The sequence below is a fragment of the Solanum verrucosum genome, unplaced genomic scaffold (assembly GCF_900185275.1).
Source record: "Solanum verrucosum unplaced genomic scaffold, falcon-dt-bn FXZP01000088.1, whole genome shotgun sequence".
In the NCBI taxonomy this organism is placed as follows: Eukaryota; Viridiplantae; Streptophyta; class Magnoliopsida; order Solanales; family Solanaceae; genus Solanum; species Solanum verrucosum.
This window is the reverse complement of record NW_026020077.1, coordinates 878,275-899,882: the sequence shown is the minus strand read 5'-3', so window position 1 is coordinate 899,882 and position 21,608 is coordinate 878,275. Positions and strand designations below refer to the sequence as shown.

The following is a 21,608-nucleotide window of genomic DNA, read 5'->3' as shown; positions in this document are numbered from 1 at the left end:
AAACTCAAATGCGATCAAGCCATGCCAAATTTCATATCTTCACCAATCATATCTATTATTGTCAAGCAGAACAGAAATAATCACAAATCTCCTCCATGACTGACCCCAAAATAAAGAACTCCAAATGCGATCAAGCAGTGCGAAATTCACTCCCTTCACCAATCACATCTGTAATTATCAACCAGAACAGAAATAATCACACGACTAAACCTCTCTCCGGAAGTAACACTTATAACTTTTCGACACCTGAACTCATGCTTGAGTACCCAAACAATTCCACTAAACCAATTGATCCAATTGCAAATGGATAACCTATATCCCACAATGTAGAGGAAAAATCACATCACAACCCCCAAGAAGGAAGATCATAACAAACTAGACATCAAAGGAAAACAAAAATGTTAAGCTCCGAACCACTACCAGGGGCAATGAAAGACAACAGGAATTGTCCCTGCAAGTACTCCCTACTACCATCTTCAAATTGACATCCCTAAGTCAGACCAACAGATGAGACTTCCAAAATTATCAGACCAACAGATAAGACTTCTAATTTGTTCCTCTTTTAAATCAGCAAATGTAACTTTTCTGAGAGCTTGTAACTAGAGGTGCATATCCACATCCAATAACATCAATCAACTTTCCATGTGTTCTATTCCTGAATCATAACTTAAATCAATCTAAGAGTGATAGATAAAGGAACGCAGGCAAAAGTAGCAGTACCACAACTTCACAGATTAAAGCAGCTTAGACATTAGCAATCCCCCGCAGTCCCTGACAACTTTGTGCCTGGGATCAAAGAACATAAGCATCTTGACAAAATAACTGCAGTTCATACATTAGTGTGACCAAAAAAAAAAAGTAAACCATCTTCACATATAAGTTCCTGCGACTGCAAGCACAGAAAGAAAGGCATAGTAATGAGTGCAAAGTTCGGAGGAACCTCATCTCCCCATACGAAATGACCCAACGTGAAGAATAATAGAGAGAGCCAATCACCCTATTCTAGATGTTGACAATCTGCATGAAGGGAGCACCAAAACGACCTTGAAAGAATGATAATGATTGCCTTGTAACTGGAGACAAAATTCAATATATAATTGTATTACCACAATGAACACTGCCTATTCCATTACGTTAAGAAAACCAATCCTTGATAAACAAAAGAAAAAAAAAAATAGGAATGTTTATCATGTTCATCCAGGCAGCAAAATTCAACACTATTGTGACTACAGATTCCAGAACGATAAATGCGCTAGTTGAAATCAAAGAGTTTCTTGAATCGGATGACCACAGACCACACTATTAACACAAGAATTAAGGGTGCCCAATTGAGAAAGTTCATATGAAAGAAGTCTGGGTAAAGCTTCAACATGTAGAGGGTATGCAATCTGATGGGAAAACTTGCAAATAAAAGCAAAGCAAAATCTGCACAAAAGAAAGCAGGCTTGCTTTGCTTCATCATCTACACAACAGAAAACAAACTTGGTGTACTTCATCAAACATAAAAATAATACTCGCTTTACCCACCCATCTAATTCCAAGATGGTACCTGCCAGGCTGCAATGCCATAACAACTCGAACCGTACCTAGTATAGAAAATTCAGGGCTAGAACAAGAAAAAATTAGGTCGAACTCAATCATTTGACGGCTTTAATAGAGACTTCACAAGAAAGCTCACCATTGCAGATTACAGCAAGATACTGGATGAATTGAAAATATGCAAGAGGTCCAAATCATCATCTACAGAAATTCCTTGAAATAGAAATCATAGACATGATCAACCTGTGCCAAAACAAGAAAAATAGATTCTAAGAACCTGGAGGCATCATTGAATCTCCCAATCCAGACGGATCCACTGATTATTAGTATAGAGAAACAATTGAAAATTTACAAAAATAATATGCTCAAATGAGTCAGACTACAATTTAATTAACTACGATTGATATTCTTTAACATCGTTCATGTATCGTGTGGATTCTTACACTTATTACATATATAAGAAACAATGACCAAAATTTAAAGCTTCTAAGAAATATCTTTGAACATGAAGCCCTTTTGCATCTTCAAACTTCATATTTATGAGCTTTTTCTTGGACCCCTCTCTTTTCTCTTCATCTCTCTTTCCATTTTATATGTTTTTCAGTTTACAATGAAATGAGAGGGGGTCCTCTTGCAAGAAGTATGTTTCAAGACTTGAGATTTTTTTTTTCTTTGAATTTTGCAAGCTTGTTACACTGAAGACCCAAAAAGAATGTTCAAAGTCTCAACTTCTAAAAAGAAAAAGAAAACCTTAGGGCCATATAATCTATTGTTACACCCAAAAAATAAAGCAGGGACAACAAAACTTTTATAAGCTGATTACGAGAAAATGATAAAAGTTTATCAAAAACCTTCAATATGTGTTTCATCATGTTCTTTTCTATATACTCTGCCTATATGCCTGCCCTTGTGTATCCGTCAACGTCATGTAGATGAATCCTACGAATTACTCCATATGTTTATATACATATAATACACACATGCTCATGAGCAATATTTGGATTTCTTTCTGAATTAAATGATACATTAACTGCTTTTAACACAATATTTGTGTTATATGTACTTCATGGCTCAGGGTTCAGGAAAGGAGAATAATTGGGTCAACTAAAGAAGCAAGTTGATGGAGAATAACTCCCAAATTATTACTTCAATTAATGGAGTTGCAATGACACTTTTATATAATATTCAAGTCTTTCAAGAAAGGAATTAAATATTCAAATCTTTTTATAGCAGGATTTTCTTCCACGGTATGCAGTGATCCCACTTTGAAAGTCATTTCTTCCTAAGCCCATGATAAATTCACACGTTTACTTCAGGATTAGAAAATGACTATTTTAAAAAAAACGAAGCCAAAATATGGCCAGTGGGCTCTATTTCTACCAATATCGCACTTCAAATTCATAGACGATAAGCAAGTAACAAGAACTACTGAATCACACAACTTATAGACTTACAGGAATCACACTTCTATATACAGGTAAACGATCTCTGGATTCAGTAATGAGTCTGCATGCAAAAGTGGTTGATTTATGGGCTAGCTCTATGCACAATGCAGAAATATAAGAACCAGAAATAAGAAAAGCTAAGAAGCTGAAGTTATAAAATAGGAAGAAAGACAAAAGAAAAGAAATCATTTGGACTACGGCAAAAACGGAGAAATGATTAACACTCTATGTTGAAAGTGGTTTGAGATCCCTGTAGTGCACCTTCACAAGAACAGCGCCCATAGCCCATTAAATACACTAAAAAGAAACAGGAAAAGGAAAGAAATTGTAAACATAAGATGGTTAAGAAAATTTATTATCCAGAAGTTACTTGAAAAAAAAACTTGAAATATACAGTATGATTCAGGTTTTTTACAGTATAGCTCTTTCTTGATCTGGTAAACCTATAGAAGCACAAAAAATCAAGGCCAAATGTTCACTTGGGTGCTGGATTAGCTTCTTATCTATACTACTCTATCATTAGCAATCAAACAAGGAGGTTCGAGCTGAAACTACAGAAAGCACCAAAATTACTTGATCATTGGCTAGAAGCCTTTAGCAGCAACCTAGCTTTTCTCTCTCTTGGTTTCAATGGTACTTGCTTCTGCCTTCTCCTTCTTCTTTCTTGAATATGTCACCATGGGTTGTTTGACAACGCTCATGGAATCTCTGAGAGTCTCTTCGCCCTTTGTCGCACTGTTGTCACCAACCACATAGGACTTCTCCTTCTCTTTGCTTTCACCACATGTCCTTTCCAACTTTGAAGTCTCTGCAACTTTTCCACGAGCCTCTATTTCAGTGTCTGTCATGACTCTAAGAAATTCTAAGGGCAGGGCCGCAGGATCCAACTCCCAGCAACCAGTGGGAGCATTTGGAGCTTCTTGGTCTGTGAGCAAATATGAAGGGACCTGATGAGAGAAGCAAAACATCTCTTCCCTTGGAATATGGAGAAGATATTTAGGGTCCAAATGCCGACGGAATACTGACGTAAAGCCAGCTACTTTGACTAATGGAGCAACTGTGACACCTTCTTTCTCAGTGTAGTCGCCAAGCACTTCCACCATATCATAATTGTGTATCATATCATCAGGAGTAAGCTCATTCCATTGAGGAGACCAATGCCTGTACAGCGCCCAAACATCCCCCTTTCTGGGGAAAATTTGAATAACACCTCCCACCCCTTTCACCCACTTGACCTTGTGGGAGAAAGAATTGAGCGTCATATTGACTTCATGTCTGCCTATCCTGAAATTTCCACAGGTCTTGAGGAAGCCTGAGCCAATCCAATTCATTGGGCCGAGTTCAGAGGTGTTTCTGGAGTTCAGCCAGCTCAATTGCACTTTAAATGGCTTTCTAGATATCACTTTGTGAATCAAAGCATAATAACGTGTCATGCCATCATCATTATCATAAGCAGCCCATACTTGTTTATCATGAAAAGATTGTTCCGTTCTATCCTTGTCAAAATTATGGAAGTCCGGATCCGGAACAGTCATTGACTTAGCTTCTGATTCTAAGTCAGTAGGAGCACTAAAGACGGGCAAATTTTCCTGCTTGCGTAATATTTTGTAATTCATCACAACATCATGAGCAACTTTATTCCTTCTCAGATCATTTTTGATAATTTGCTTCTTCATTTCTACTTCTTTTTCCTTCTTAGATGAAGTTCGAGAAGCAGCAGTTGTGCTCCATTCTTTCAGCTTCTTGTTGATCTCCATCCTTGCCTTTTTCATCAGCATATTGCGAATTTCTAAATTGGATAACTCCATTGAACTCCTAGGTTTGTTACTTCCCACAGCAGCAACCCTCTCAGCTCTCAAAACACCATTCTCATTTCCATGTATGTTTCCTTGGCTAGATCCACCTTTTGCAGCAATATCATTTATCATACCTGCACCTTGAAATTTACACTTCAACTCAGCTGTGCGTCTCTTTTTTATTAGCCTGTCAGCTTTAGAACTAGAGGAAACTGAATCAGGAACAAAACCTGCATCAGTTTTCAAGAATGGATTGCTTTTCTTCAGAAAAGCTGGGTTCGGTGCACTTGAAGCCGCTTCTGCATGAGTTCTCTTCGAGATTCCACCAGCTGGCTGGCCAGGGTGTGCAGCTTGCTTAGCTGTAGTGGCATAGCGCTGCACACCATTTGCATCTCTCTTCTTAAAAATTTGATCCTGCTGAGTTTTTGCCCTAACTGTTGAGCCAAAGCCAGAATATCCACTTTGTACTGAATTTGATGCTGTAGAGACACCTGAAGCAGAAGATTCATTAGCAGCAGGGTTTGTACCCTGCTGCTGCTGGCGGGAAGGCCATGGAAAAGATGAACCTTGATCTTTCACAGGAGCACCTACCTCCCTTGCATGAAAAGACTGGTGACATTTGGGGCACATAATAATTTTGTTTCGGTGAATCTTTAAATATTCATACCGTATCTGGCATAGATTGCACAATGTCCAGAATGACTCAACTTTTGATGGCTGGGGAGCCACCGGAACGGGCTCGAAATTAGCATTTGTTGAGTTTCTTGCACTTGCTGGGCTCATGGAGAAATTACGAAATCCATGCTGGTTGGCTTGCATGGATGCATTCCTCAAAGCACGCTTACTGTCATACATCATTCTTTTGCTTTTATCAGACAACAAGTTCCATGCTTCAGATATAATCTTAAACGCCCCATCTGCCCCAACAGAATGATTTTTATCAGGGTGAAGAGCTAGAGCAAGCCTTCTGTAGTGTTTCCTTATAGTTTCTTCATCAGCTGAGGGCTCTACAGAAAGGACGCTGTAAAAATCCACTTCACCATCAGTCTTCTTCTCATGAGCAACATACACATTGACCACTTCCAGGAACTGAGAAAGTCCATCAAGGCCTGGAAACAGATTTTGAGCCTTCAAAGCAAATTTTTGAGCTCCAGCAATGTCCTTCTTGGTTAATTTCTGCTCAGCAATTTCTTTGGCCCGGACAGCTTCATCTTTGTTACATTCCATTTGCCTACAACTTTGGCAGACCACAAAGAGCAAATGTTATTGTCTCCCTCAGATTCAACCAGCAAATGGAGCAACACTTGACACCCTGGTTAGTGTGTGAAGTTTATTTCACACAAATACTCTGGAGAAGAACTGTCTTTGACTCTTCAAAGCCTATAATACAATCATTCAAGTCACAAAAACTGCAAACTTAAAAGCCAGAAATAATACCATAAAAGAAAAAAGGGTACAAGTACTACAAAGTAATGACGACTTAAAAAACAAAAAGCAAGCCAAATCGAATGTGAAACTATAGGTTTGATTACATTTTTCATGGATGTCATGAATTAATGCACTGTACGATTTCCATAAACACCAGAAAAGCACAAACAAGAACCCATGCATCATATGCCGAAATCTAAAGGAAACTGGTCAAACAATCATGGGAAACTAATAAGCTGAATTACCAACCTTTTGAAAACCTAAATTACAATGGCGTGAAAAGCAATTCTGAATATCATTCAAGTTTCTCTAAGCAAATAAATAGTAACTGAATAGGTTATATAACCACAAATACATCTCTTCATGCTCATTCCACCGTCAAAGTACCATATGTACTAATAAAGTTCATTTATTCAGATTTCTCATGTGATCCATTTTTTTCAGACAAAAAACACAAGCTTCCTTTTATGATTCTGAAATTCTACTCCTTATACAGACGTTACAAAATTTCAGATCATACACTTCAAAAATAGCACTTTTTCCCTTCTTTGTAAAAACATTCACCACAGAATCTAGAAAGAATCCCACTATCAAAGCTTCAAAAACCAAAAGTACTCAACCCAGATAGACTTTAAGAATCTACTTATTAATAAGAGGAATCCATATAAAAATTTCAAAGCCTTCAATCAACATTAATTCAGCAAGATAACTGAACCCCTCATATTCCAAAGTCATCTACACTCACCACCGCTAAAAAAAACTAAAACAAGGGTTATTTCTAAAATTGCACACAAAAACACACAAACACAGAGATACATATATACAACATGTAAGTACACATAAATCGATGCAGAAATCGTCTTCCTCATAAACGGAAATGCAGAAATCAGTTGCAACAATCTGAATGCAACCATGCATAAAAACAACGAAGCATTTGATTAAATGAAGTATACCTACAAAAACGAAGCATTGTTGAACCGAATAGAGTGAATCGTTGTCAAAAAAACAATATTTCTACCGTTTGAAGCTATAGAGAGTATTGATCAATTCAGAATTTCGAAAACCCTAGAGAAATTTGTTGGCTGGTAAAGTAGAAAACCATTTCTTCGGCAAAGAGAGGAGAAAGAATAAGGTTTTGTTTTTCCTGAATTTAAGTAGAGTACATTTTTCAGGTTTGGCTTTTGGCATGGTCTATTTATTTGTATTTTGTTTGTACTGGGGAGGGGGGGGGGGGGGGGGGTCCTCTCACCATGGTTAGTTTTTAACTATGGTTAAACTATTTACAAAAAAGTATTTTGGGATATCAACATTAATTGTAATTTTTCGTCAAGGGGTGTCCTATTTGTTTTGGTCATCAATTGTATGTGTTTCGTTTTGCATGAACTTACTTTGTGTTACATTTAAGTGAAAATCACTTTTTCACACATTATGTCCAAAAACAAAACTCAAAACTTTCAGTTACAAGATCCTTATCACTATCTCATGCTTTTGAGTTTGCGTGATCAACAAACCGACTAACATTTGTCTTTTGCATAGCTCTCTACACTGATGAATTTTAAAGCTACTATCTCTTTACATGTTCCGTTTGATTAGAATATCAAAGAAGGACGGTGTAGATGCCAGTATGACAGAAGCAGACAAGACTTGTTAGGAAGATGAAAGAACAAACACATTCTCCATTTCTTCAAAAATTTAACATTGTACCACAAATAGTAATCATAACATATGATCAAGAATTACAAATGACTGGTATCTCCAGCAAAACAAAAACAAAAACACTTTATTTTTCAAAGGCTTCATACACTGTATTACATGAAGGAATAATATGGTTCACTGGCAATCTAAAAATTGTGTTTGTCAAGAACACTCTAAAATAGTTTATGTACAAAGAGACATGACAAAGGCTTCAGTTTCCGGGGGCGTACATGCAGATTAAATCTGTGATGCCTTCTCTTTCCTCAAAACCGCTTGAGTAATCTGCCAAGGAATGAGGATACATTTGAATGATATAAACTGCAGAGTGTCTTAAGTTGAATACCCTTCAAGCTAGAGGCTTGCCATAGAGTTGTGCATAAACCCTCTTCGTTCGATGCACAACAATCATACTCAAGATAAATGCAATGATGCAGAGTCCTGACATGATGCCCATTGTGAGTGAATAGCATATGGAACCATAACAAGTAAGAAAGTCATCCTTAACAACGAGAGGCACTCCCAGACCCAGTCCGGAACTTTGAATCCAATGTTCATGTTGCTGCTTTGCCTGATAGTCATATATACCACTAGCAATAACACCAGAAAATATCAGTGAACCAGCTGGACTAGCCAATGTAAGGAAGTTATACAATGCACCAAAGCTTTTCAATCCAAAAAGTTCTGAGACTGCAGCTGGTACAATAGCCCAGTGTGCTCCATAGCCGAGTCCTATCAACACAGAAACCACGTATATTGAACCAGGCCACCCCATAGCATAGAAGAAAAGAGCAAATGCCATAACAACTTGAACTGCAGCCATTGCCACAGGTCTTGGGTATGCATAGTATCTGATAATCATTATAAACAAGTTAAAACATCAGAAAAAAATGCTTCCATAAGGAAGAAACTGTATTGGTAATTAGGAACTTGGAAACATACTTTACTATATTCTCAGAGAAGTATCCACCAGCAACACGACCAAGAAAGTTCCAAATGCTTATCATTGAAACAAATATGTGGGTGTTAGAATAACCTAACGACTGAGACATCTGGCCCAGATTATCAATCACTGTCAAACCAGAACCAGATGCTAGTACTAGGGAGAGAAAAATAAGCCAAAAGTCTGCCTTTACTAGAGCCTGAAGTAAAGTGAAATCCTCTCCTCTGCGTGGACCTTTTCTCCGTTTGACTCTAACTGCTCCTTCTGCTGCTGCTTGGTATAGTTTAGCTTGCAAGTGCGCAATTCTCTTTTGTCTTTCTGATGATGGGAGTGTGTCTTCCTCAGAAGACCTCTCATCTTCTACCTCGCTGAGGCTGAGAATGAAACTCCCCATTCTAGAGGATTCTTGTTTCTCTGGCTCAGGAAGAAGGCTCTCCTCCAAAACCGGCCTTGGTTCAGAGAAGAAAACCAAAAAAATAGGAATAATAATCGGAAGCACTATTAAAATAAGTAAGACAATTGTCAAAAAGATTACCACATTCTCATTTAGACTGCTTAAATCCTGAAGAAGCAAAACTGCCAACAGATAAGCTGCCAGGATAACGCAAATGCTGTAGATAAATAGGAAGCTCGAATGATCTGAAGGTCTAACTTGTTTGTGACCACCTACAGGTCTAACCAAGAACATCACAGCGGTAATTACAATTGATGGCCCAACAGCAACCATGAAAACAAGGGATGCTTGATCAGGAAAGTTGAACATAGCATAAACTTGTGTCAAAATTGCACCACTTAGCCCAGCAAATCCTTTAAGTATCCCCACTATTGGACCACGGCTTTTAGGAAAATTCTGTACACAGGAAACTAAGGCTCCTGTATTGAAGTATGTCTCACCATTAGTCCCAATAAATATTAAAACGCAAAGCTGCAAAAACAGAAAATTCTCAATTAATAAAATATTACAAAAGAGCGAACTGTTGCATTATAAAAAAAAACAAAGAGAGAGAGAGGGAGAGGAAACTGCAGAATTGTGGCAATACATCCAGGATCAAAGGGAACCCAACCTTTCGTAAACATTGAGCATGTTTTTTTATCAAGTACATTGAACATGTTTTGATTGGTTTCATGTAAGAAATCACATTTAAGCATTTCTTAGCTTACAAATTGAACAATTGAAAAGTTAAGTGATTATTTTCCATCTACCGAAGCCCAAATAGGCAGTGAATTTTCTAAATTTACTTTGGCAACTCTTATACAAGTTGCTCCCATGCATGCTTTTCGGGACAGAACTGTTTACAGTATTGCTCCATGTTGGATAGCACATGGTAGCAAATCCCCAAGAATGCATGGAGCACATCCATAAGTGAGTTACATGTCAAATATTTTTCCAGGCTTAAACTTTGTAAGGATCTTCCAGAACAAAGAATACAAACGCTACAGCAAAATGGGGAACTCATACATTGTCATCACATAGACAATAACTTGGGATCAAAACAGAATATTAAGCTAGGCAGATTTTTTAAGCAATAACTGATGTAAAGACAACTTCTTTAATTCGTCGTGGAACGTATGTAAGACCTTCTGGTTCTCTCCTGCTTTTTCGGTACCTGCAATAAGTTATTTTCTGGAAACATGGTTTGATCTCATTGCTTGCCTGCATTTATTAGTTTATTGGCATATGTTAACACAACTCTCTGGCAACAGATGTAGGATTGTGACCGGATACAATGCTTTGATCTTATCTAGTTAAATCTCATCCGCCTAATTATTTTTGTTGCCCATTGCTGCACTCCAGTTGGACACCATGAATTTAGGTCTCTGGGGGAAGTGATGAACAGAAATCAGTGCTTCAGATGCATCTACCTAATCATTATGATTGGTGGTTCAGGCGATCTGTCTGTAGATTGAAATTAAGAGCTCAAGTAAATCATAAACCAAGGAACACGTCCATGTAGCTAGCAGCTGGTGATTAAATGATATCTGCTATATTAATGTGCCTGGTTGGTTGGACAGTAATTTCTAATCTGAACTGAACATCTCAAGACACTGAACAAGTAGTTGTGTCACTATTTCATGGCCATATCTCACAGACAAAAGAAAATCACTAACGAAATCTATTTCAATCCAAAAGCTACAAAAAGAGAAACTCAGAACCAATATAGGCTTCACTCGTAATTATATTTGGAGAAAGGGGAGAAGAAACGGAATCCCGCCATCAAAACAAAAGAGAAGTTACTTTTTAAGAAGCCATAAATTTCAAAAAGTTCAACCGCATTTAGCAGGTTATCAAATGATATATCCTGGGTAATACAGTAAAAGCACCAGGAAAGCAGATGCACAATCACTGAGGGTAAAAATAACCAAATCCAGCAGTAACTTCTCAGCTTAGCTCCTTCCTGTTCACCCTTGGTATTAAAGTTCTCAAAGAAAACTATCATGTCAAATCCATTGGAAATGACTTAAAGAAGAGAAAGATATCTAGCTTCCTTCTTTGTTTTTTGATTACCATTTTCTACGAGGGGAAAGGAGGGGAGATCAGGAAGTGACAGAAACGATTACCATGGGAACTTGACTTTGAGATTAAATATATAATCAGAACTTGATCAACATGTATAATGATATTCTACTCATTTTGAAGTTATCAACGAGAACTACAAGTCAAAATCCAGAAGTTTGACATCCAATAATACAAAATATCATGCATCTTCTGAATGTCCAATAATACAAAATCCAGAAGTTTGGATATTCTCCGGAATGTCCGTAGAGATATTGCTAGTGGAGAAACCTTAAAAATTGCAAGTTTTTCTCAGGATTATTTTTTCTACTCTTCAGGACTTGTTCCATTTTTTAGGTAAAACTTTTATTAGCAATTTAGCATACAATGAATTTGCAATTTCCCTCAACCCAAAGAATTAAGAATACATGAAATCCATTTTTTGGAGGCAAGTAATGATGTCAATTATCTCCACTGGAGAGCCTTCTGTTGATTCGAAGCTAATTTGCAAAACAATTGGTCCTATAGCCACACGGAGAAAATTATACAACTCAAAAATTATTTTTGATTCATATATACTAAATCTCGAACACCCTAAATGAAATTTCTAGCTGTTAATCACTCTGTCCACTAGGAAATGTAAGAGCTCAAATTTCAGATCACAGCAAACAAAATGCAAAATTCAATAAAGCTGAAAACAGATAAGTAATCAAAGAAAAGTGAACTGACCACCCAAAGAGGCAAAGCAGGCAATTTGTGAGCAACAATCAGCCAAACAACACCATACCCAACAAAATTCTGAACAACCCCAATAAACAGAACAGCCCAAATAGGCAAAACTTCACACAAAATTCCAGCGAGAAACCCAATGGCATCACCCAAATCCTTAGCTACACCCAATAAGGCAATTTGCCTCTGGTTATAACCCATACCACTCTTGATCACAGGAGATATGCTTCCAAACAGATACCCAATTCCAGAACAAGATTGAACCCACATCGAAGCTACAAAAACTAGCCATCGATCGTTCAAAAATCCCCTGAATTTCTCTGAAAATTGCACCATATTTTACCGCTCAATTATCGATTTCGATTCTTGTTTATGCATGAAATGGTAGAGTAATAACTGGAGTAAGAGTTAAGAGTTTGATTGTTCTGCCTAAATTCAAGGAAATTATAGAGGACATATTAGTACTATCTTGTACCGTTTCTTATTTCAATTTGTTCCGCATATTTTTCGAATAATACTTTTTCGTGTTAGAAAAAAATATTTTTTTCTTTTTCGCGTAATTTTTTTAATTCTAACCTCTCATATCACATGTTTAAAATCATAAGATCTAATGATATATATTTAATATATTTGACATAACTTTAATTAAAAATCTCAAAAAAAAATGTGTTTCAAAACCTCATTTTAAATCAAAATATGTCTAATAAATTGAAATGAAAAAAAAAAAGTAATTTAAACGGAAGATATGAAACAACCAATGGGAGAAATGGGTTCCTAATTTTATTATAAACTAAAAAATTAGTCTAAATTTTTTTCACAAGAGGGAACAAAAAGTTTGAAAAAAATGATGTGAGCCTCTTATTTTGAATTCTCTCAAATTATAAAGTTAAGAATATCTTGTGTGAAAGTAAATTTCACGTGATAAATAGAAAAATAACTATTTACAGATATTAGATATTTTTAATAGTAAAGAGTTTTGTAAAAAATAGTAAAGTTCTAGATGAGTTAATTAACGTGGATAATCTTAGACCATGTTAATATATTATTAGTCCAATAATTGATATAACTACTCGTTTGTGGTCGTCTACGATTATTGAATACTCATAATATAAGATATTTTGAAGAAGAAACAAACTTATATGCTTATTTAGGAATGAATAATATCACAATACTTAAAAATAAATTAAGCCAATTTAGCTTAAAACTTTGTTAATGTCAGTCGAGGGAGTCGGGGAAAAAAGTTTATTCATATAAGTATTTATCCACACATGTAATGTTTATATCAACATAGGTAATATATACATTATATATTTAGTAAAGTTATTTTAGGGTCAAAATTTATATTTATATCAAATCAAATAATTTAATATTAAGAGTTATAAATTAAGTTGAGAATATAATGATTTTATCGCGTTATAATAAATTTATGTACTAATTTAATAAAGAAGTTAAATGTGAGCAAGTCTTTTTTATTAAATAATGTACTATCCATATAAATATATTTCCTTTTCATGAATCTTATTGTCATCATATCTTCCCTATATTATTTTTAGCTAATTAAGGAGAAAAAAATTAGTCAAATCAAATTAATCAAATTCGCTAATTCATGGAATTTTCTTTTTTCAAATATTTTTGGCTTGCTCTAAACTTTAAAAAGAAAAGATAAAGGGTTAAACTTTTTTTTTCTCTTAAGAGTATTTTAATTTAATTAATTCATGTCATCATTTTTATTTATGAAAAAAGGAATAGAAAAACTCTTGCCTTATAAAAAATTTAAGTTTTAAAAGCAAAAAGTGGAACCATGTGGCTTGCACAATAAAATATCATTTCTCTCAAAAAGAAATTGTGCTGTTTAAGGAATTTGGGATCTAAAAAATGATTGGAATTTAGTTACCTATGCCTTTGTTTAAGGAAAATATACTTTAATGCTATGCTTTCTATATTTATTCATTGTGAATATTATATTCCTCTTTTTAACTTTGTGTGAAAAATAGATTTTTTTTTCCTATTTATACATACACGTCTTCTCCTTTTTATCTCAAGAAGATTGGATCATTATATTCCTAGCACCTCTTGCTAGGAGAGATGATAGGTAGAGTGAAATTAGTTAAGGCGTATGGAAGATCGCTTGCATATCATATTCCTAGCATCTCTTGTTTGGTCAATTAGTCAAGGTGCGTGCAAGTTTGCTCGCACATCATGACACCTCTTGTTGGAGAAATGATAGATATCTCGTGAAAATAGTCAAAGTGCTTGCACGCTAGCTAGCTCGGACATGATGATTATCGGAAAAGAAAATTGTATCATTATATGTTTTTTTTCCCTTAAGCTTTTTTATATAAAGTGTAACACGTAAGAAAGTTATTTCATAATTTTCCATTTAAATCACTAAAAATAAGAGTATTAATTCTCCCACCACTTTGTATATTTTACTTGACTAATTTTCTAACACTAATGCTTAAAACACCGTCTTTATGTTTTCATTTCTCATAATTGAATTTAGGTTTAAGGTAAAAATTGAAAATATAAAATTTCTATAAATAATTTTTTTTTAAAAGCCCAAAAAGACGTGAACGATTTTTTTTAACAAAAATTAAAATATCTAAAAAAAAATATTATTCAGTTTTAATTGATATGTATCCGTTCATATCCTCTATGATTGGAAATGATATTTTATATCCAATAGATTATTTAGCAAGTGATGACAAAAATGAAAACATTATTTTAGCAAAGGAAATTGATAGTGATTGAAAATTGTATGCATAATATTCCAAGTTGGTTTAATTAAATTTGAGAACAAGTATATGTTAATCATTAATCAACATTATTTGCAGTTAAGCTTCTTTTTCTATTTTTCTTTTCTTATATTTGAAAATTTTCATTTCTCCATTTTGTTAGGTTAATATCAAATTGGTTTTAATCAAAACATTTCCTTTTCTAAATATATTCAAAGAAGAAAACACAAGGCTCCAATTTTTTTTGGTTTGTTTAAAAATGTGATATTTGAAATTCATATACTCAAGATTCACGTTGCGTACATATTTCTTAAAAATACACGTGTAATTAGAAAAGTTGTTATTTTTAAAATTGAATTTAAAACTCTGATTAAGATTAAATTATGGAGATATCTCATCAATTACATCACAAATTTTCTTCTTACCTTTTTTTTTCAATATCACATGATCGAATTTTAATTAAACTGATTTTAATAATAGAAAATCCAAATTACCAATATTAGAAAAGTTAACAGCCAACAACAATAATTAGATAATCAACAACTAGGGGGAGAATTTATAGTCAAAATTAGATATATGGCAAATAAGTAAAAGCCGTGGCCAGATATCTCATCAAATATAAGTCTTACACGCAATTTCCAACTTAATAATACACACATTGATGTGTGTGTCTCCGCCCTTTTTAATTTCAGGTTTCCACATAACATGTCTACTATTACAAAATAAAATGATAGTTTAGTATCTTCTACGAATATTTAATTTAAGATCACAATTTTTTTTAAATAATATTTTTTTAAATCAGTCAAGATTTCTCTATCATATAGACGATTTTTTATTATTATTAATGAGGTACAACTACTACTACTAGTTGTATGAGGGATTATTATATTAACATTATATTCTGATTCATGGGCCCATACTTTATTTTCCTTCCTGCCCTTTTGTTTCTCTTTTTTACTCTTCTTCTCTTTCTTCATTTCTCTCGTTTTATGTTTTTTTTTTAAAATTTTATTTTATTTTAAAATCAGTTCAACTTCTCCTAACATAAAAAAATTCAAGTTAATTATTTGAATGGTCACTTGTTGCATGAAAATCGACCACTAAAATTGTTTTTATTTCTTTTTCTCTCATTTTTTATTTATTGTACTTCGCCTTCATATTTCGTGTCTTCTTTAACTTCTACTTTTAGCATCCATTTAAGCATATCACTTTTTTTAAAATTGATTTTTGACCATGAAAATTTAAAACACAACCTTATCTTTTTGAAGGTATATTTTAAATTTGGAAAACATGTTCGTATAATGTGTTTTTTCAACTCACTTTCACTTTTGAAATTGTATTTATATATAATATGAACATTATTTTGAATATTTTTTTTGCAAAAATAAAACATAACTCTATTTTCAACTCTAAGGCATATATTTCAATACAGCTAAAATATATATGAATTATATAGTCAAAACACCTAATAATAATCATTACCATGCTTTCTATGTTTATAACTTCTAAATATTTAATGTGTAATTTAGTAACAAGTGTTTGATATATACACATAACACATAACTCTAGTTTTATTAATAATATTTTTGAAATTTAAAATTTAAATTTAATTATTAATATTTTATGTAGTTATTTAATGATAAAAATAACAATTTTAAAAATATTTTCTATAAATATAAATAATTAAAAAAAACTACTTTAATTTATATGTTGGAAAGAACAAAAAATGAGAAAAAGAAGGAAAGTGAAAAGTAAGAAAGAGAAACAATGCCGAAAATAAAGAATGGGTCCCGCACAGGTCAAAATTTAATATTAATAAAATAATGGCCTCATTCAACTAGTACTAGTTGTGCCTCACACATAATAAAATTTTTCCTATATTTAAATAATTAAATGGTATGGCATGATTTTTATAAAACAAGAATAATAGTTTAATCTCCAAGTTTCAGGGATATCTGGTTATTTAATTCACCTACCACAAGAATATGCTTGGTTATTTAATACGTGGAATTATTAAGAATCACGTAGGCGAATGAGTCAAAGTCACTTTATATGTATAAAAAATATTACAAAGAAAGTATATAAAAAATTTGTTTATTCATTTTAATTTTTAATTATTGATAATCGCTTGTAAATTTTTTGTTGCATATGACTTATTGAACACTTGTTTAGTGATGCAATTAACGTTAATTAGAATGTGTAATTAACCATAGTTAAAGCATAATAACATGTATTTACGTAGCTACCATGCTAATTAACTCGAGGATCAATAGTGATACGTAATTTATAAGATATATTTTTTGTTTGTCAATCTTAAAAATAAGAACATATTTTTATATTTCGTAGCAAGTTAATCCTAAAATGAGATAATTTATAACCCACAAATATCGATAACTTATTTTAGACCAAAAAACTTCAAATTTTATTTTATAAATTTCATGTCAAATCAAATAACATGACATAATTAAAACGAAGGGAGTAGTATTTTTGGCTGACAACTTGGCAGTTCATTTCATTAAAATTGCAACTACTGGTAAAAACAAATAAAAATATGAAGTGTAAATTTGTGGGGATCACTTCAAAGCCATAAAGGAAACTTCTAATATTTGTCATTTGCTTTTCTGGGGGTAAATATTTGTTTGTATCAATCTTTGCTAATTTTGTAGGAGCAAAGATATTTGTTTGTTGTGTTTTGTATCAAAAAATAAAATAGAATGGAAAAAGTAGTGAATATTGTGGCTGCTTTTGATTTTAAAAAATCTAACTGTTGACACATAGTACAAAGTTTTCACTACATATACAAAAATAACAATTACAACAATATCTTCGTCCTAAATAAGTTAAGAGTCCATTGAGAAAGCTATAGTATAGGAAACTTCTAATATTTGTTCTTTGCTTTTTGGGGAACAAAAATATTTGTTTGTATTATTCTTTATTTTTGAGGGCAAAAATATACATTTATTTGTACTCTTTGCTTATTTTCTGAGGGAAATATTTGTTTGTATTAAGTCTCAATGTTGCAGAATCATGTGTTATAAAGCCGGGCAATTAATTAAATCGAGTCCTTGTTGCCTATATTGATCTATGTGATAACTGATGTCGGGTTGGTTTGATCTCGAGTTGACTTTTAAGTTAAAATCAAATCAACCAAGTATAACAAATCCCCCAGAGTGGCCATAACAAGTCACATGAATTAGTTCCTGGTGTAACAAGCATAATGAAACAGATAATGAAAAAGACAGCTGATTTTTTTTTACCAATGATCAGATTCAAAAGATGAATATTTTTTTAAAAAGCTTACCACATGCATGAATTGCTATACAAAATTTGGTGCATGTAGATAGTTATATGCATCAATGTTCTAATCCATTGAGTCAAGACTTGGTGCATACCATCCTAACTCTTCTGCAATCATTTTCATTCTTTCTTCTTGTCCTTTTGAATCTCCAAATGCAGTAGTAAATGGATATATATAGGTCACTTTTGTCGCCATTGCTCTGTAGGCAACTGAATCTCCTTTCACCAAAAATTCTAAAACATCTCTGCCAAATCCTCCGTCAACCTCTGCTTGCAAATATTTTCCTGCAATTGTTTCAATCATTCATCAGCAAACATTCCCATGATGCACCGGAAACTTTTCCTATTTAGTCCTATTTAATCAATATCTAGATTTCAAATACTTTGTTAAGTATCTTTTATGCAGTTATATCTGTATCAGTCTAGTACTTCAGGCATCTACGCATCTTGAGTAAAGTGCAATGTTTGATGCATTTTGATTCAATAAGATTACCGTCAGGGATATCTTCAACGACTTGAATCTTTGCATTCTTCTGTGTCTTCAAAATGGCATCCTGCAATTGCTGCCACAGATATGAAGAATTTAACAGCAGGCAATTGCTTGGTTTCTGAACAAAATGAAAACAACGGTTGGAAGTCTAGAAAGTCCACATCTTCTTTACCATGATAGCATTGCCAGGAGAATTTTGAGAAATTATCAAGGGGAAGGCAGAAGAAGAAGATTGGGGATTTGTCGATACACATCCTGGATTAACTGAGGGGCAAGGTCTGATTTTTCTGCAATAGCAAGCGACATGAACCATAAGCTAAACGACAGAAGTAATCATTAAATGTTCGAGCAGACTAGCTTTAAATAATTGCCTCAATTGTATATTCAAAGAGTTGACTACAAAATCAAGCAAGGAACAAGAGAACATATTGATACTTAGCTTTTGTAAGTTTAACCACTAAAACTATGTCACCAAGTGGACAAGGAATGCATTGCACTTATTACATACGGGTTAAACTAACACAATGGTCCCTAAGAAATTACCTAAAGCAATAAAAACGAGTTTAAAATAACATTTGGAATTCCAAAACAACATCGTAGACAGGGACTAGGTGAATTCTGAGAAAGCATATATTATTGAAGTTGAATAGGATATTGAAGGCTGACTACATGCGATGCCTGCTAGAAACTGGTACCTATAGTTGGAAAATAGTCTTAGCTGAGAAGGTTAGCAACTATACAATCTTCCTGCAATGGTCATCATCAGCTTTAACGGAATCCACTCCTTCAATGTGAGGGAGTAATGAATGATGTGTGCATTAAGTTGGTGATAATGACAAAATTGTACCTCTAATTGTTGAAATAATTAACTTAGTCATGCCTGCTTATTAGATTGTGGATGACATCTAAAACTTAAACTACCAGAAAGAAGACATTTTGTTTATTTATTTATTAAAGACAGTGGCGGAAGCAAGATTTCATCCAGGGGATTCATAGAAATGCTCCCTTGTATCCGGAGGATACAACAATTAATATATATACACATAAAAAGAAATTCAGCTTTTATGGCAAAGGGAATACAATTTGGTAAATGTGGTTCTGCCACAGAATTAAGATGTGTAACAAGCACATCATGTGCTGGCCAACTCTTTTTCTACGTCCAAGGCTCCAAGCATATGAAAATTATTTTGACTATGGGCGACTGGGAGACTTGAATCTGGGTTCACTTGCACACAACACTTCTCATCTCACCCACCGAAAGGGAAGGGTAAGATCTTCGTCTTCTCTGCAACCATGTTGAACTGTACGACCACCTCATTTAGAAGCTTCAACTGTTTGAGAATGACACTTTGTTTTACCTTAGTCTCCCACACATTACATCCCCTCATGTGCAAGTCAAACAGGTGGAGATTCATTTTGATAATTGATAGAGGTTTGACTTGAACACAGAGCCTTAGGCCACTCTGTATCATGTTGAATCTAAATGACTTAAACTTCTAGATGAGGTGATCCGTGATCATACAATTCAACATGATATTAGAACCAATATTTATTAAGCCCATTCTCACACCTGTTACTTCATACTAAATTTCACGGGTGAACATCGGAACCCAATTACATGTGCAAGAGAGTGTTAAGTTACTAGTTGTATCACATGGTTGTGCAAGGGTTTCAAAAAAAGGTTTATAATGGTCTCCATGTTTGCATTGAAGTTTTGGATTGGATGCTTAGATTGTTTACTTCCACACTACATTCCAAGACTTCATGCACCCTTAATAGCACCCAAGGGTGTGGCTTAGTGGTCAATGAAGTAAGTTGAGAACCCTAAGGTCTTAGGTTCAAATCCAAGCAAAGACAAGCAAACCACTAGGTGATTTCAGTCGTGCAATAGATGCATCCTATTACTATGTTGATGATCTTGTATACTAACCTAGTCCACACTCGCCCGAGAACACGCACGTCCTCCCTGTAATTGTCTCGTCTTTGTTATGGTTTCAGGGCCTACGCCTACCCGTATGGAGCCACCATCATTCGCAAGGCTTGCTTTACATTGGACCCAATGTACCTAGTACGGTGAACTAGGCAAGCAAATAGCACCGTGCAATGAGCAAAACGGTTGAGCCCATTTTACAATCCCATTTCATTGACAAATAAAAGAAACAAAGCAATGCATATCATGAGTTCACGACATTAATGAAAACAACAAAATTGGATTAATTAGCATGAGTTATACAAACTCCGGACCTCGACAACATTGAAGTGCACAAAATTCAATTTCAGCAAAGTAATAAAATAACCAACCTAAAATGGGGAAAAATTACCCATTTTGGAGTCCAGTAGGCAAGTTCTTGGATTGGGAGAATGGGGTCATGGGAGCAACCGGAGAAGATTTGGAGTTGAGAGAAGGTATCGCCGAAGAAGGCAAGGGAGCGACCAGCGAAACCGCAACTGCCAGTGGAAGTACCTTTGACCAAAAAGATGGTATTTTCGATACGCATTGGTGGTGTTCAGCGTTAGTAGCTGCAAAATTGGGGGGAGAATTTTGCTTGGCGGTGACTTGGGGAAGAAGGCGAGCGCTAATTCCGAATGCCATGCTTATCTTTCTTGTGCAGTTGCTGCTGCTCCATCCCGTCCCATCCCTACACACCACTTGTAATTTTGTAAAATTCTATTTATGGTCCACATTCCGCCACGATGACTATCCAACATTTTCGTTTTTATTTATAATCTTTAATTAAGTTTCAAAAATTATTGCTGTTAAAACTTCATTAACAATCAATCATCTTCAAGTTCATATTCATTTTGATTTCTCCTTTCGCCTTTTGTGGAATATCTTGAAGGTTATTGAACCTAGTTAGTTGTCCCAGTTTCAAATCATTATTAACAAGCAATTTTATTGTCTTCTCTATTGCAATGAAATATATAGCATTATTTCATAAGTAGGTTATATATTCATGTTGATGTTGATTATATTTTTTTAGGGAAAATACATAAAAAAAAATTCTGAACTTAGCGCGAGA

The 21,608-nt window shown here is 34.2% G+C and overlaps 3 protein-coding genes across 3 annotated transcripts; all 3 read right to left on the bottom strand.

The window, feature by feature from the left end:
* Positions 1–3,411: 3,411 nt before the first annotated feature.
* On the bottom strand, positions 3,412–6,152 carry LOC125824161 (uncharacterized). The gene has a single exon (XM_049503521.1). It carries the CDS (start codon positions 6,005–6,007, stop codon positions 3,590–3,592), a length of 2,418 nt encoding a protein of 805 aa, XP_049359478.1. The 5' UTR covers positions 6,008–6,152; the 3' UTR covers positions 3,412–3,589.
* A 1,716-nt stretch (positions 6,153–7,868) lies between these two features.
* LOC125824165 (protein NUCLEAR FUSION DEFECTIVE 4-like) lies at positions 7,869–12,541 on the bottom strand. Its single transcript, XM_049503525.1, has 3 exons — positions 12,067–12,541; positions 8,843–9,768; positions 7,869–8,751 (listed from the first exon to the last, which is right to left on the bottom strand). Exons 1-3 carry the CDS (start codon positions 12,400–12,402, stop codon positions 8,250–8,252), a joined length of 1,764 nt encoding a protein of 587 aa, XP_049359482.1. The 5' UTR covers positions 12,403–12,541; the 3' UTR covers positions 7,869–8,249.
* A 5,474-nt stretch (positions 12,542–18,015) lies between these two features.
* Positions 18,016–21,202, bottom strand: LOC125824188 (thylakoid lumenal 17.9 kDa protein, chloroplastic). Its single transcript, XM_049503550.1, has 4 exons — positions 20,910–21,202; positions 18,761–18,875; positions 18,592–18,661; positions 18,016–18,383 (listed from the first exon to the last, which is right to left on the bottom strand). The coding sequence occupies exons 1-4, from the start codon at positions 21,179–21,181 to the stop codon at positions 18,163–18,165; spliced, it is 678 nt and encodes a 225-aa protein (XP_049359507.1). The 5' UTR covers positions 21,182–21,202; the 3' UTR covers positions 18,016–18,162.
* Positions 21,203–21,608: the final 406 nt, after the last annotated feature.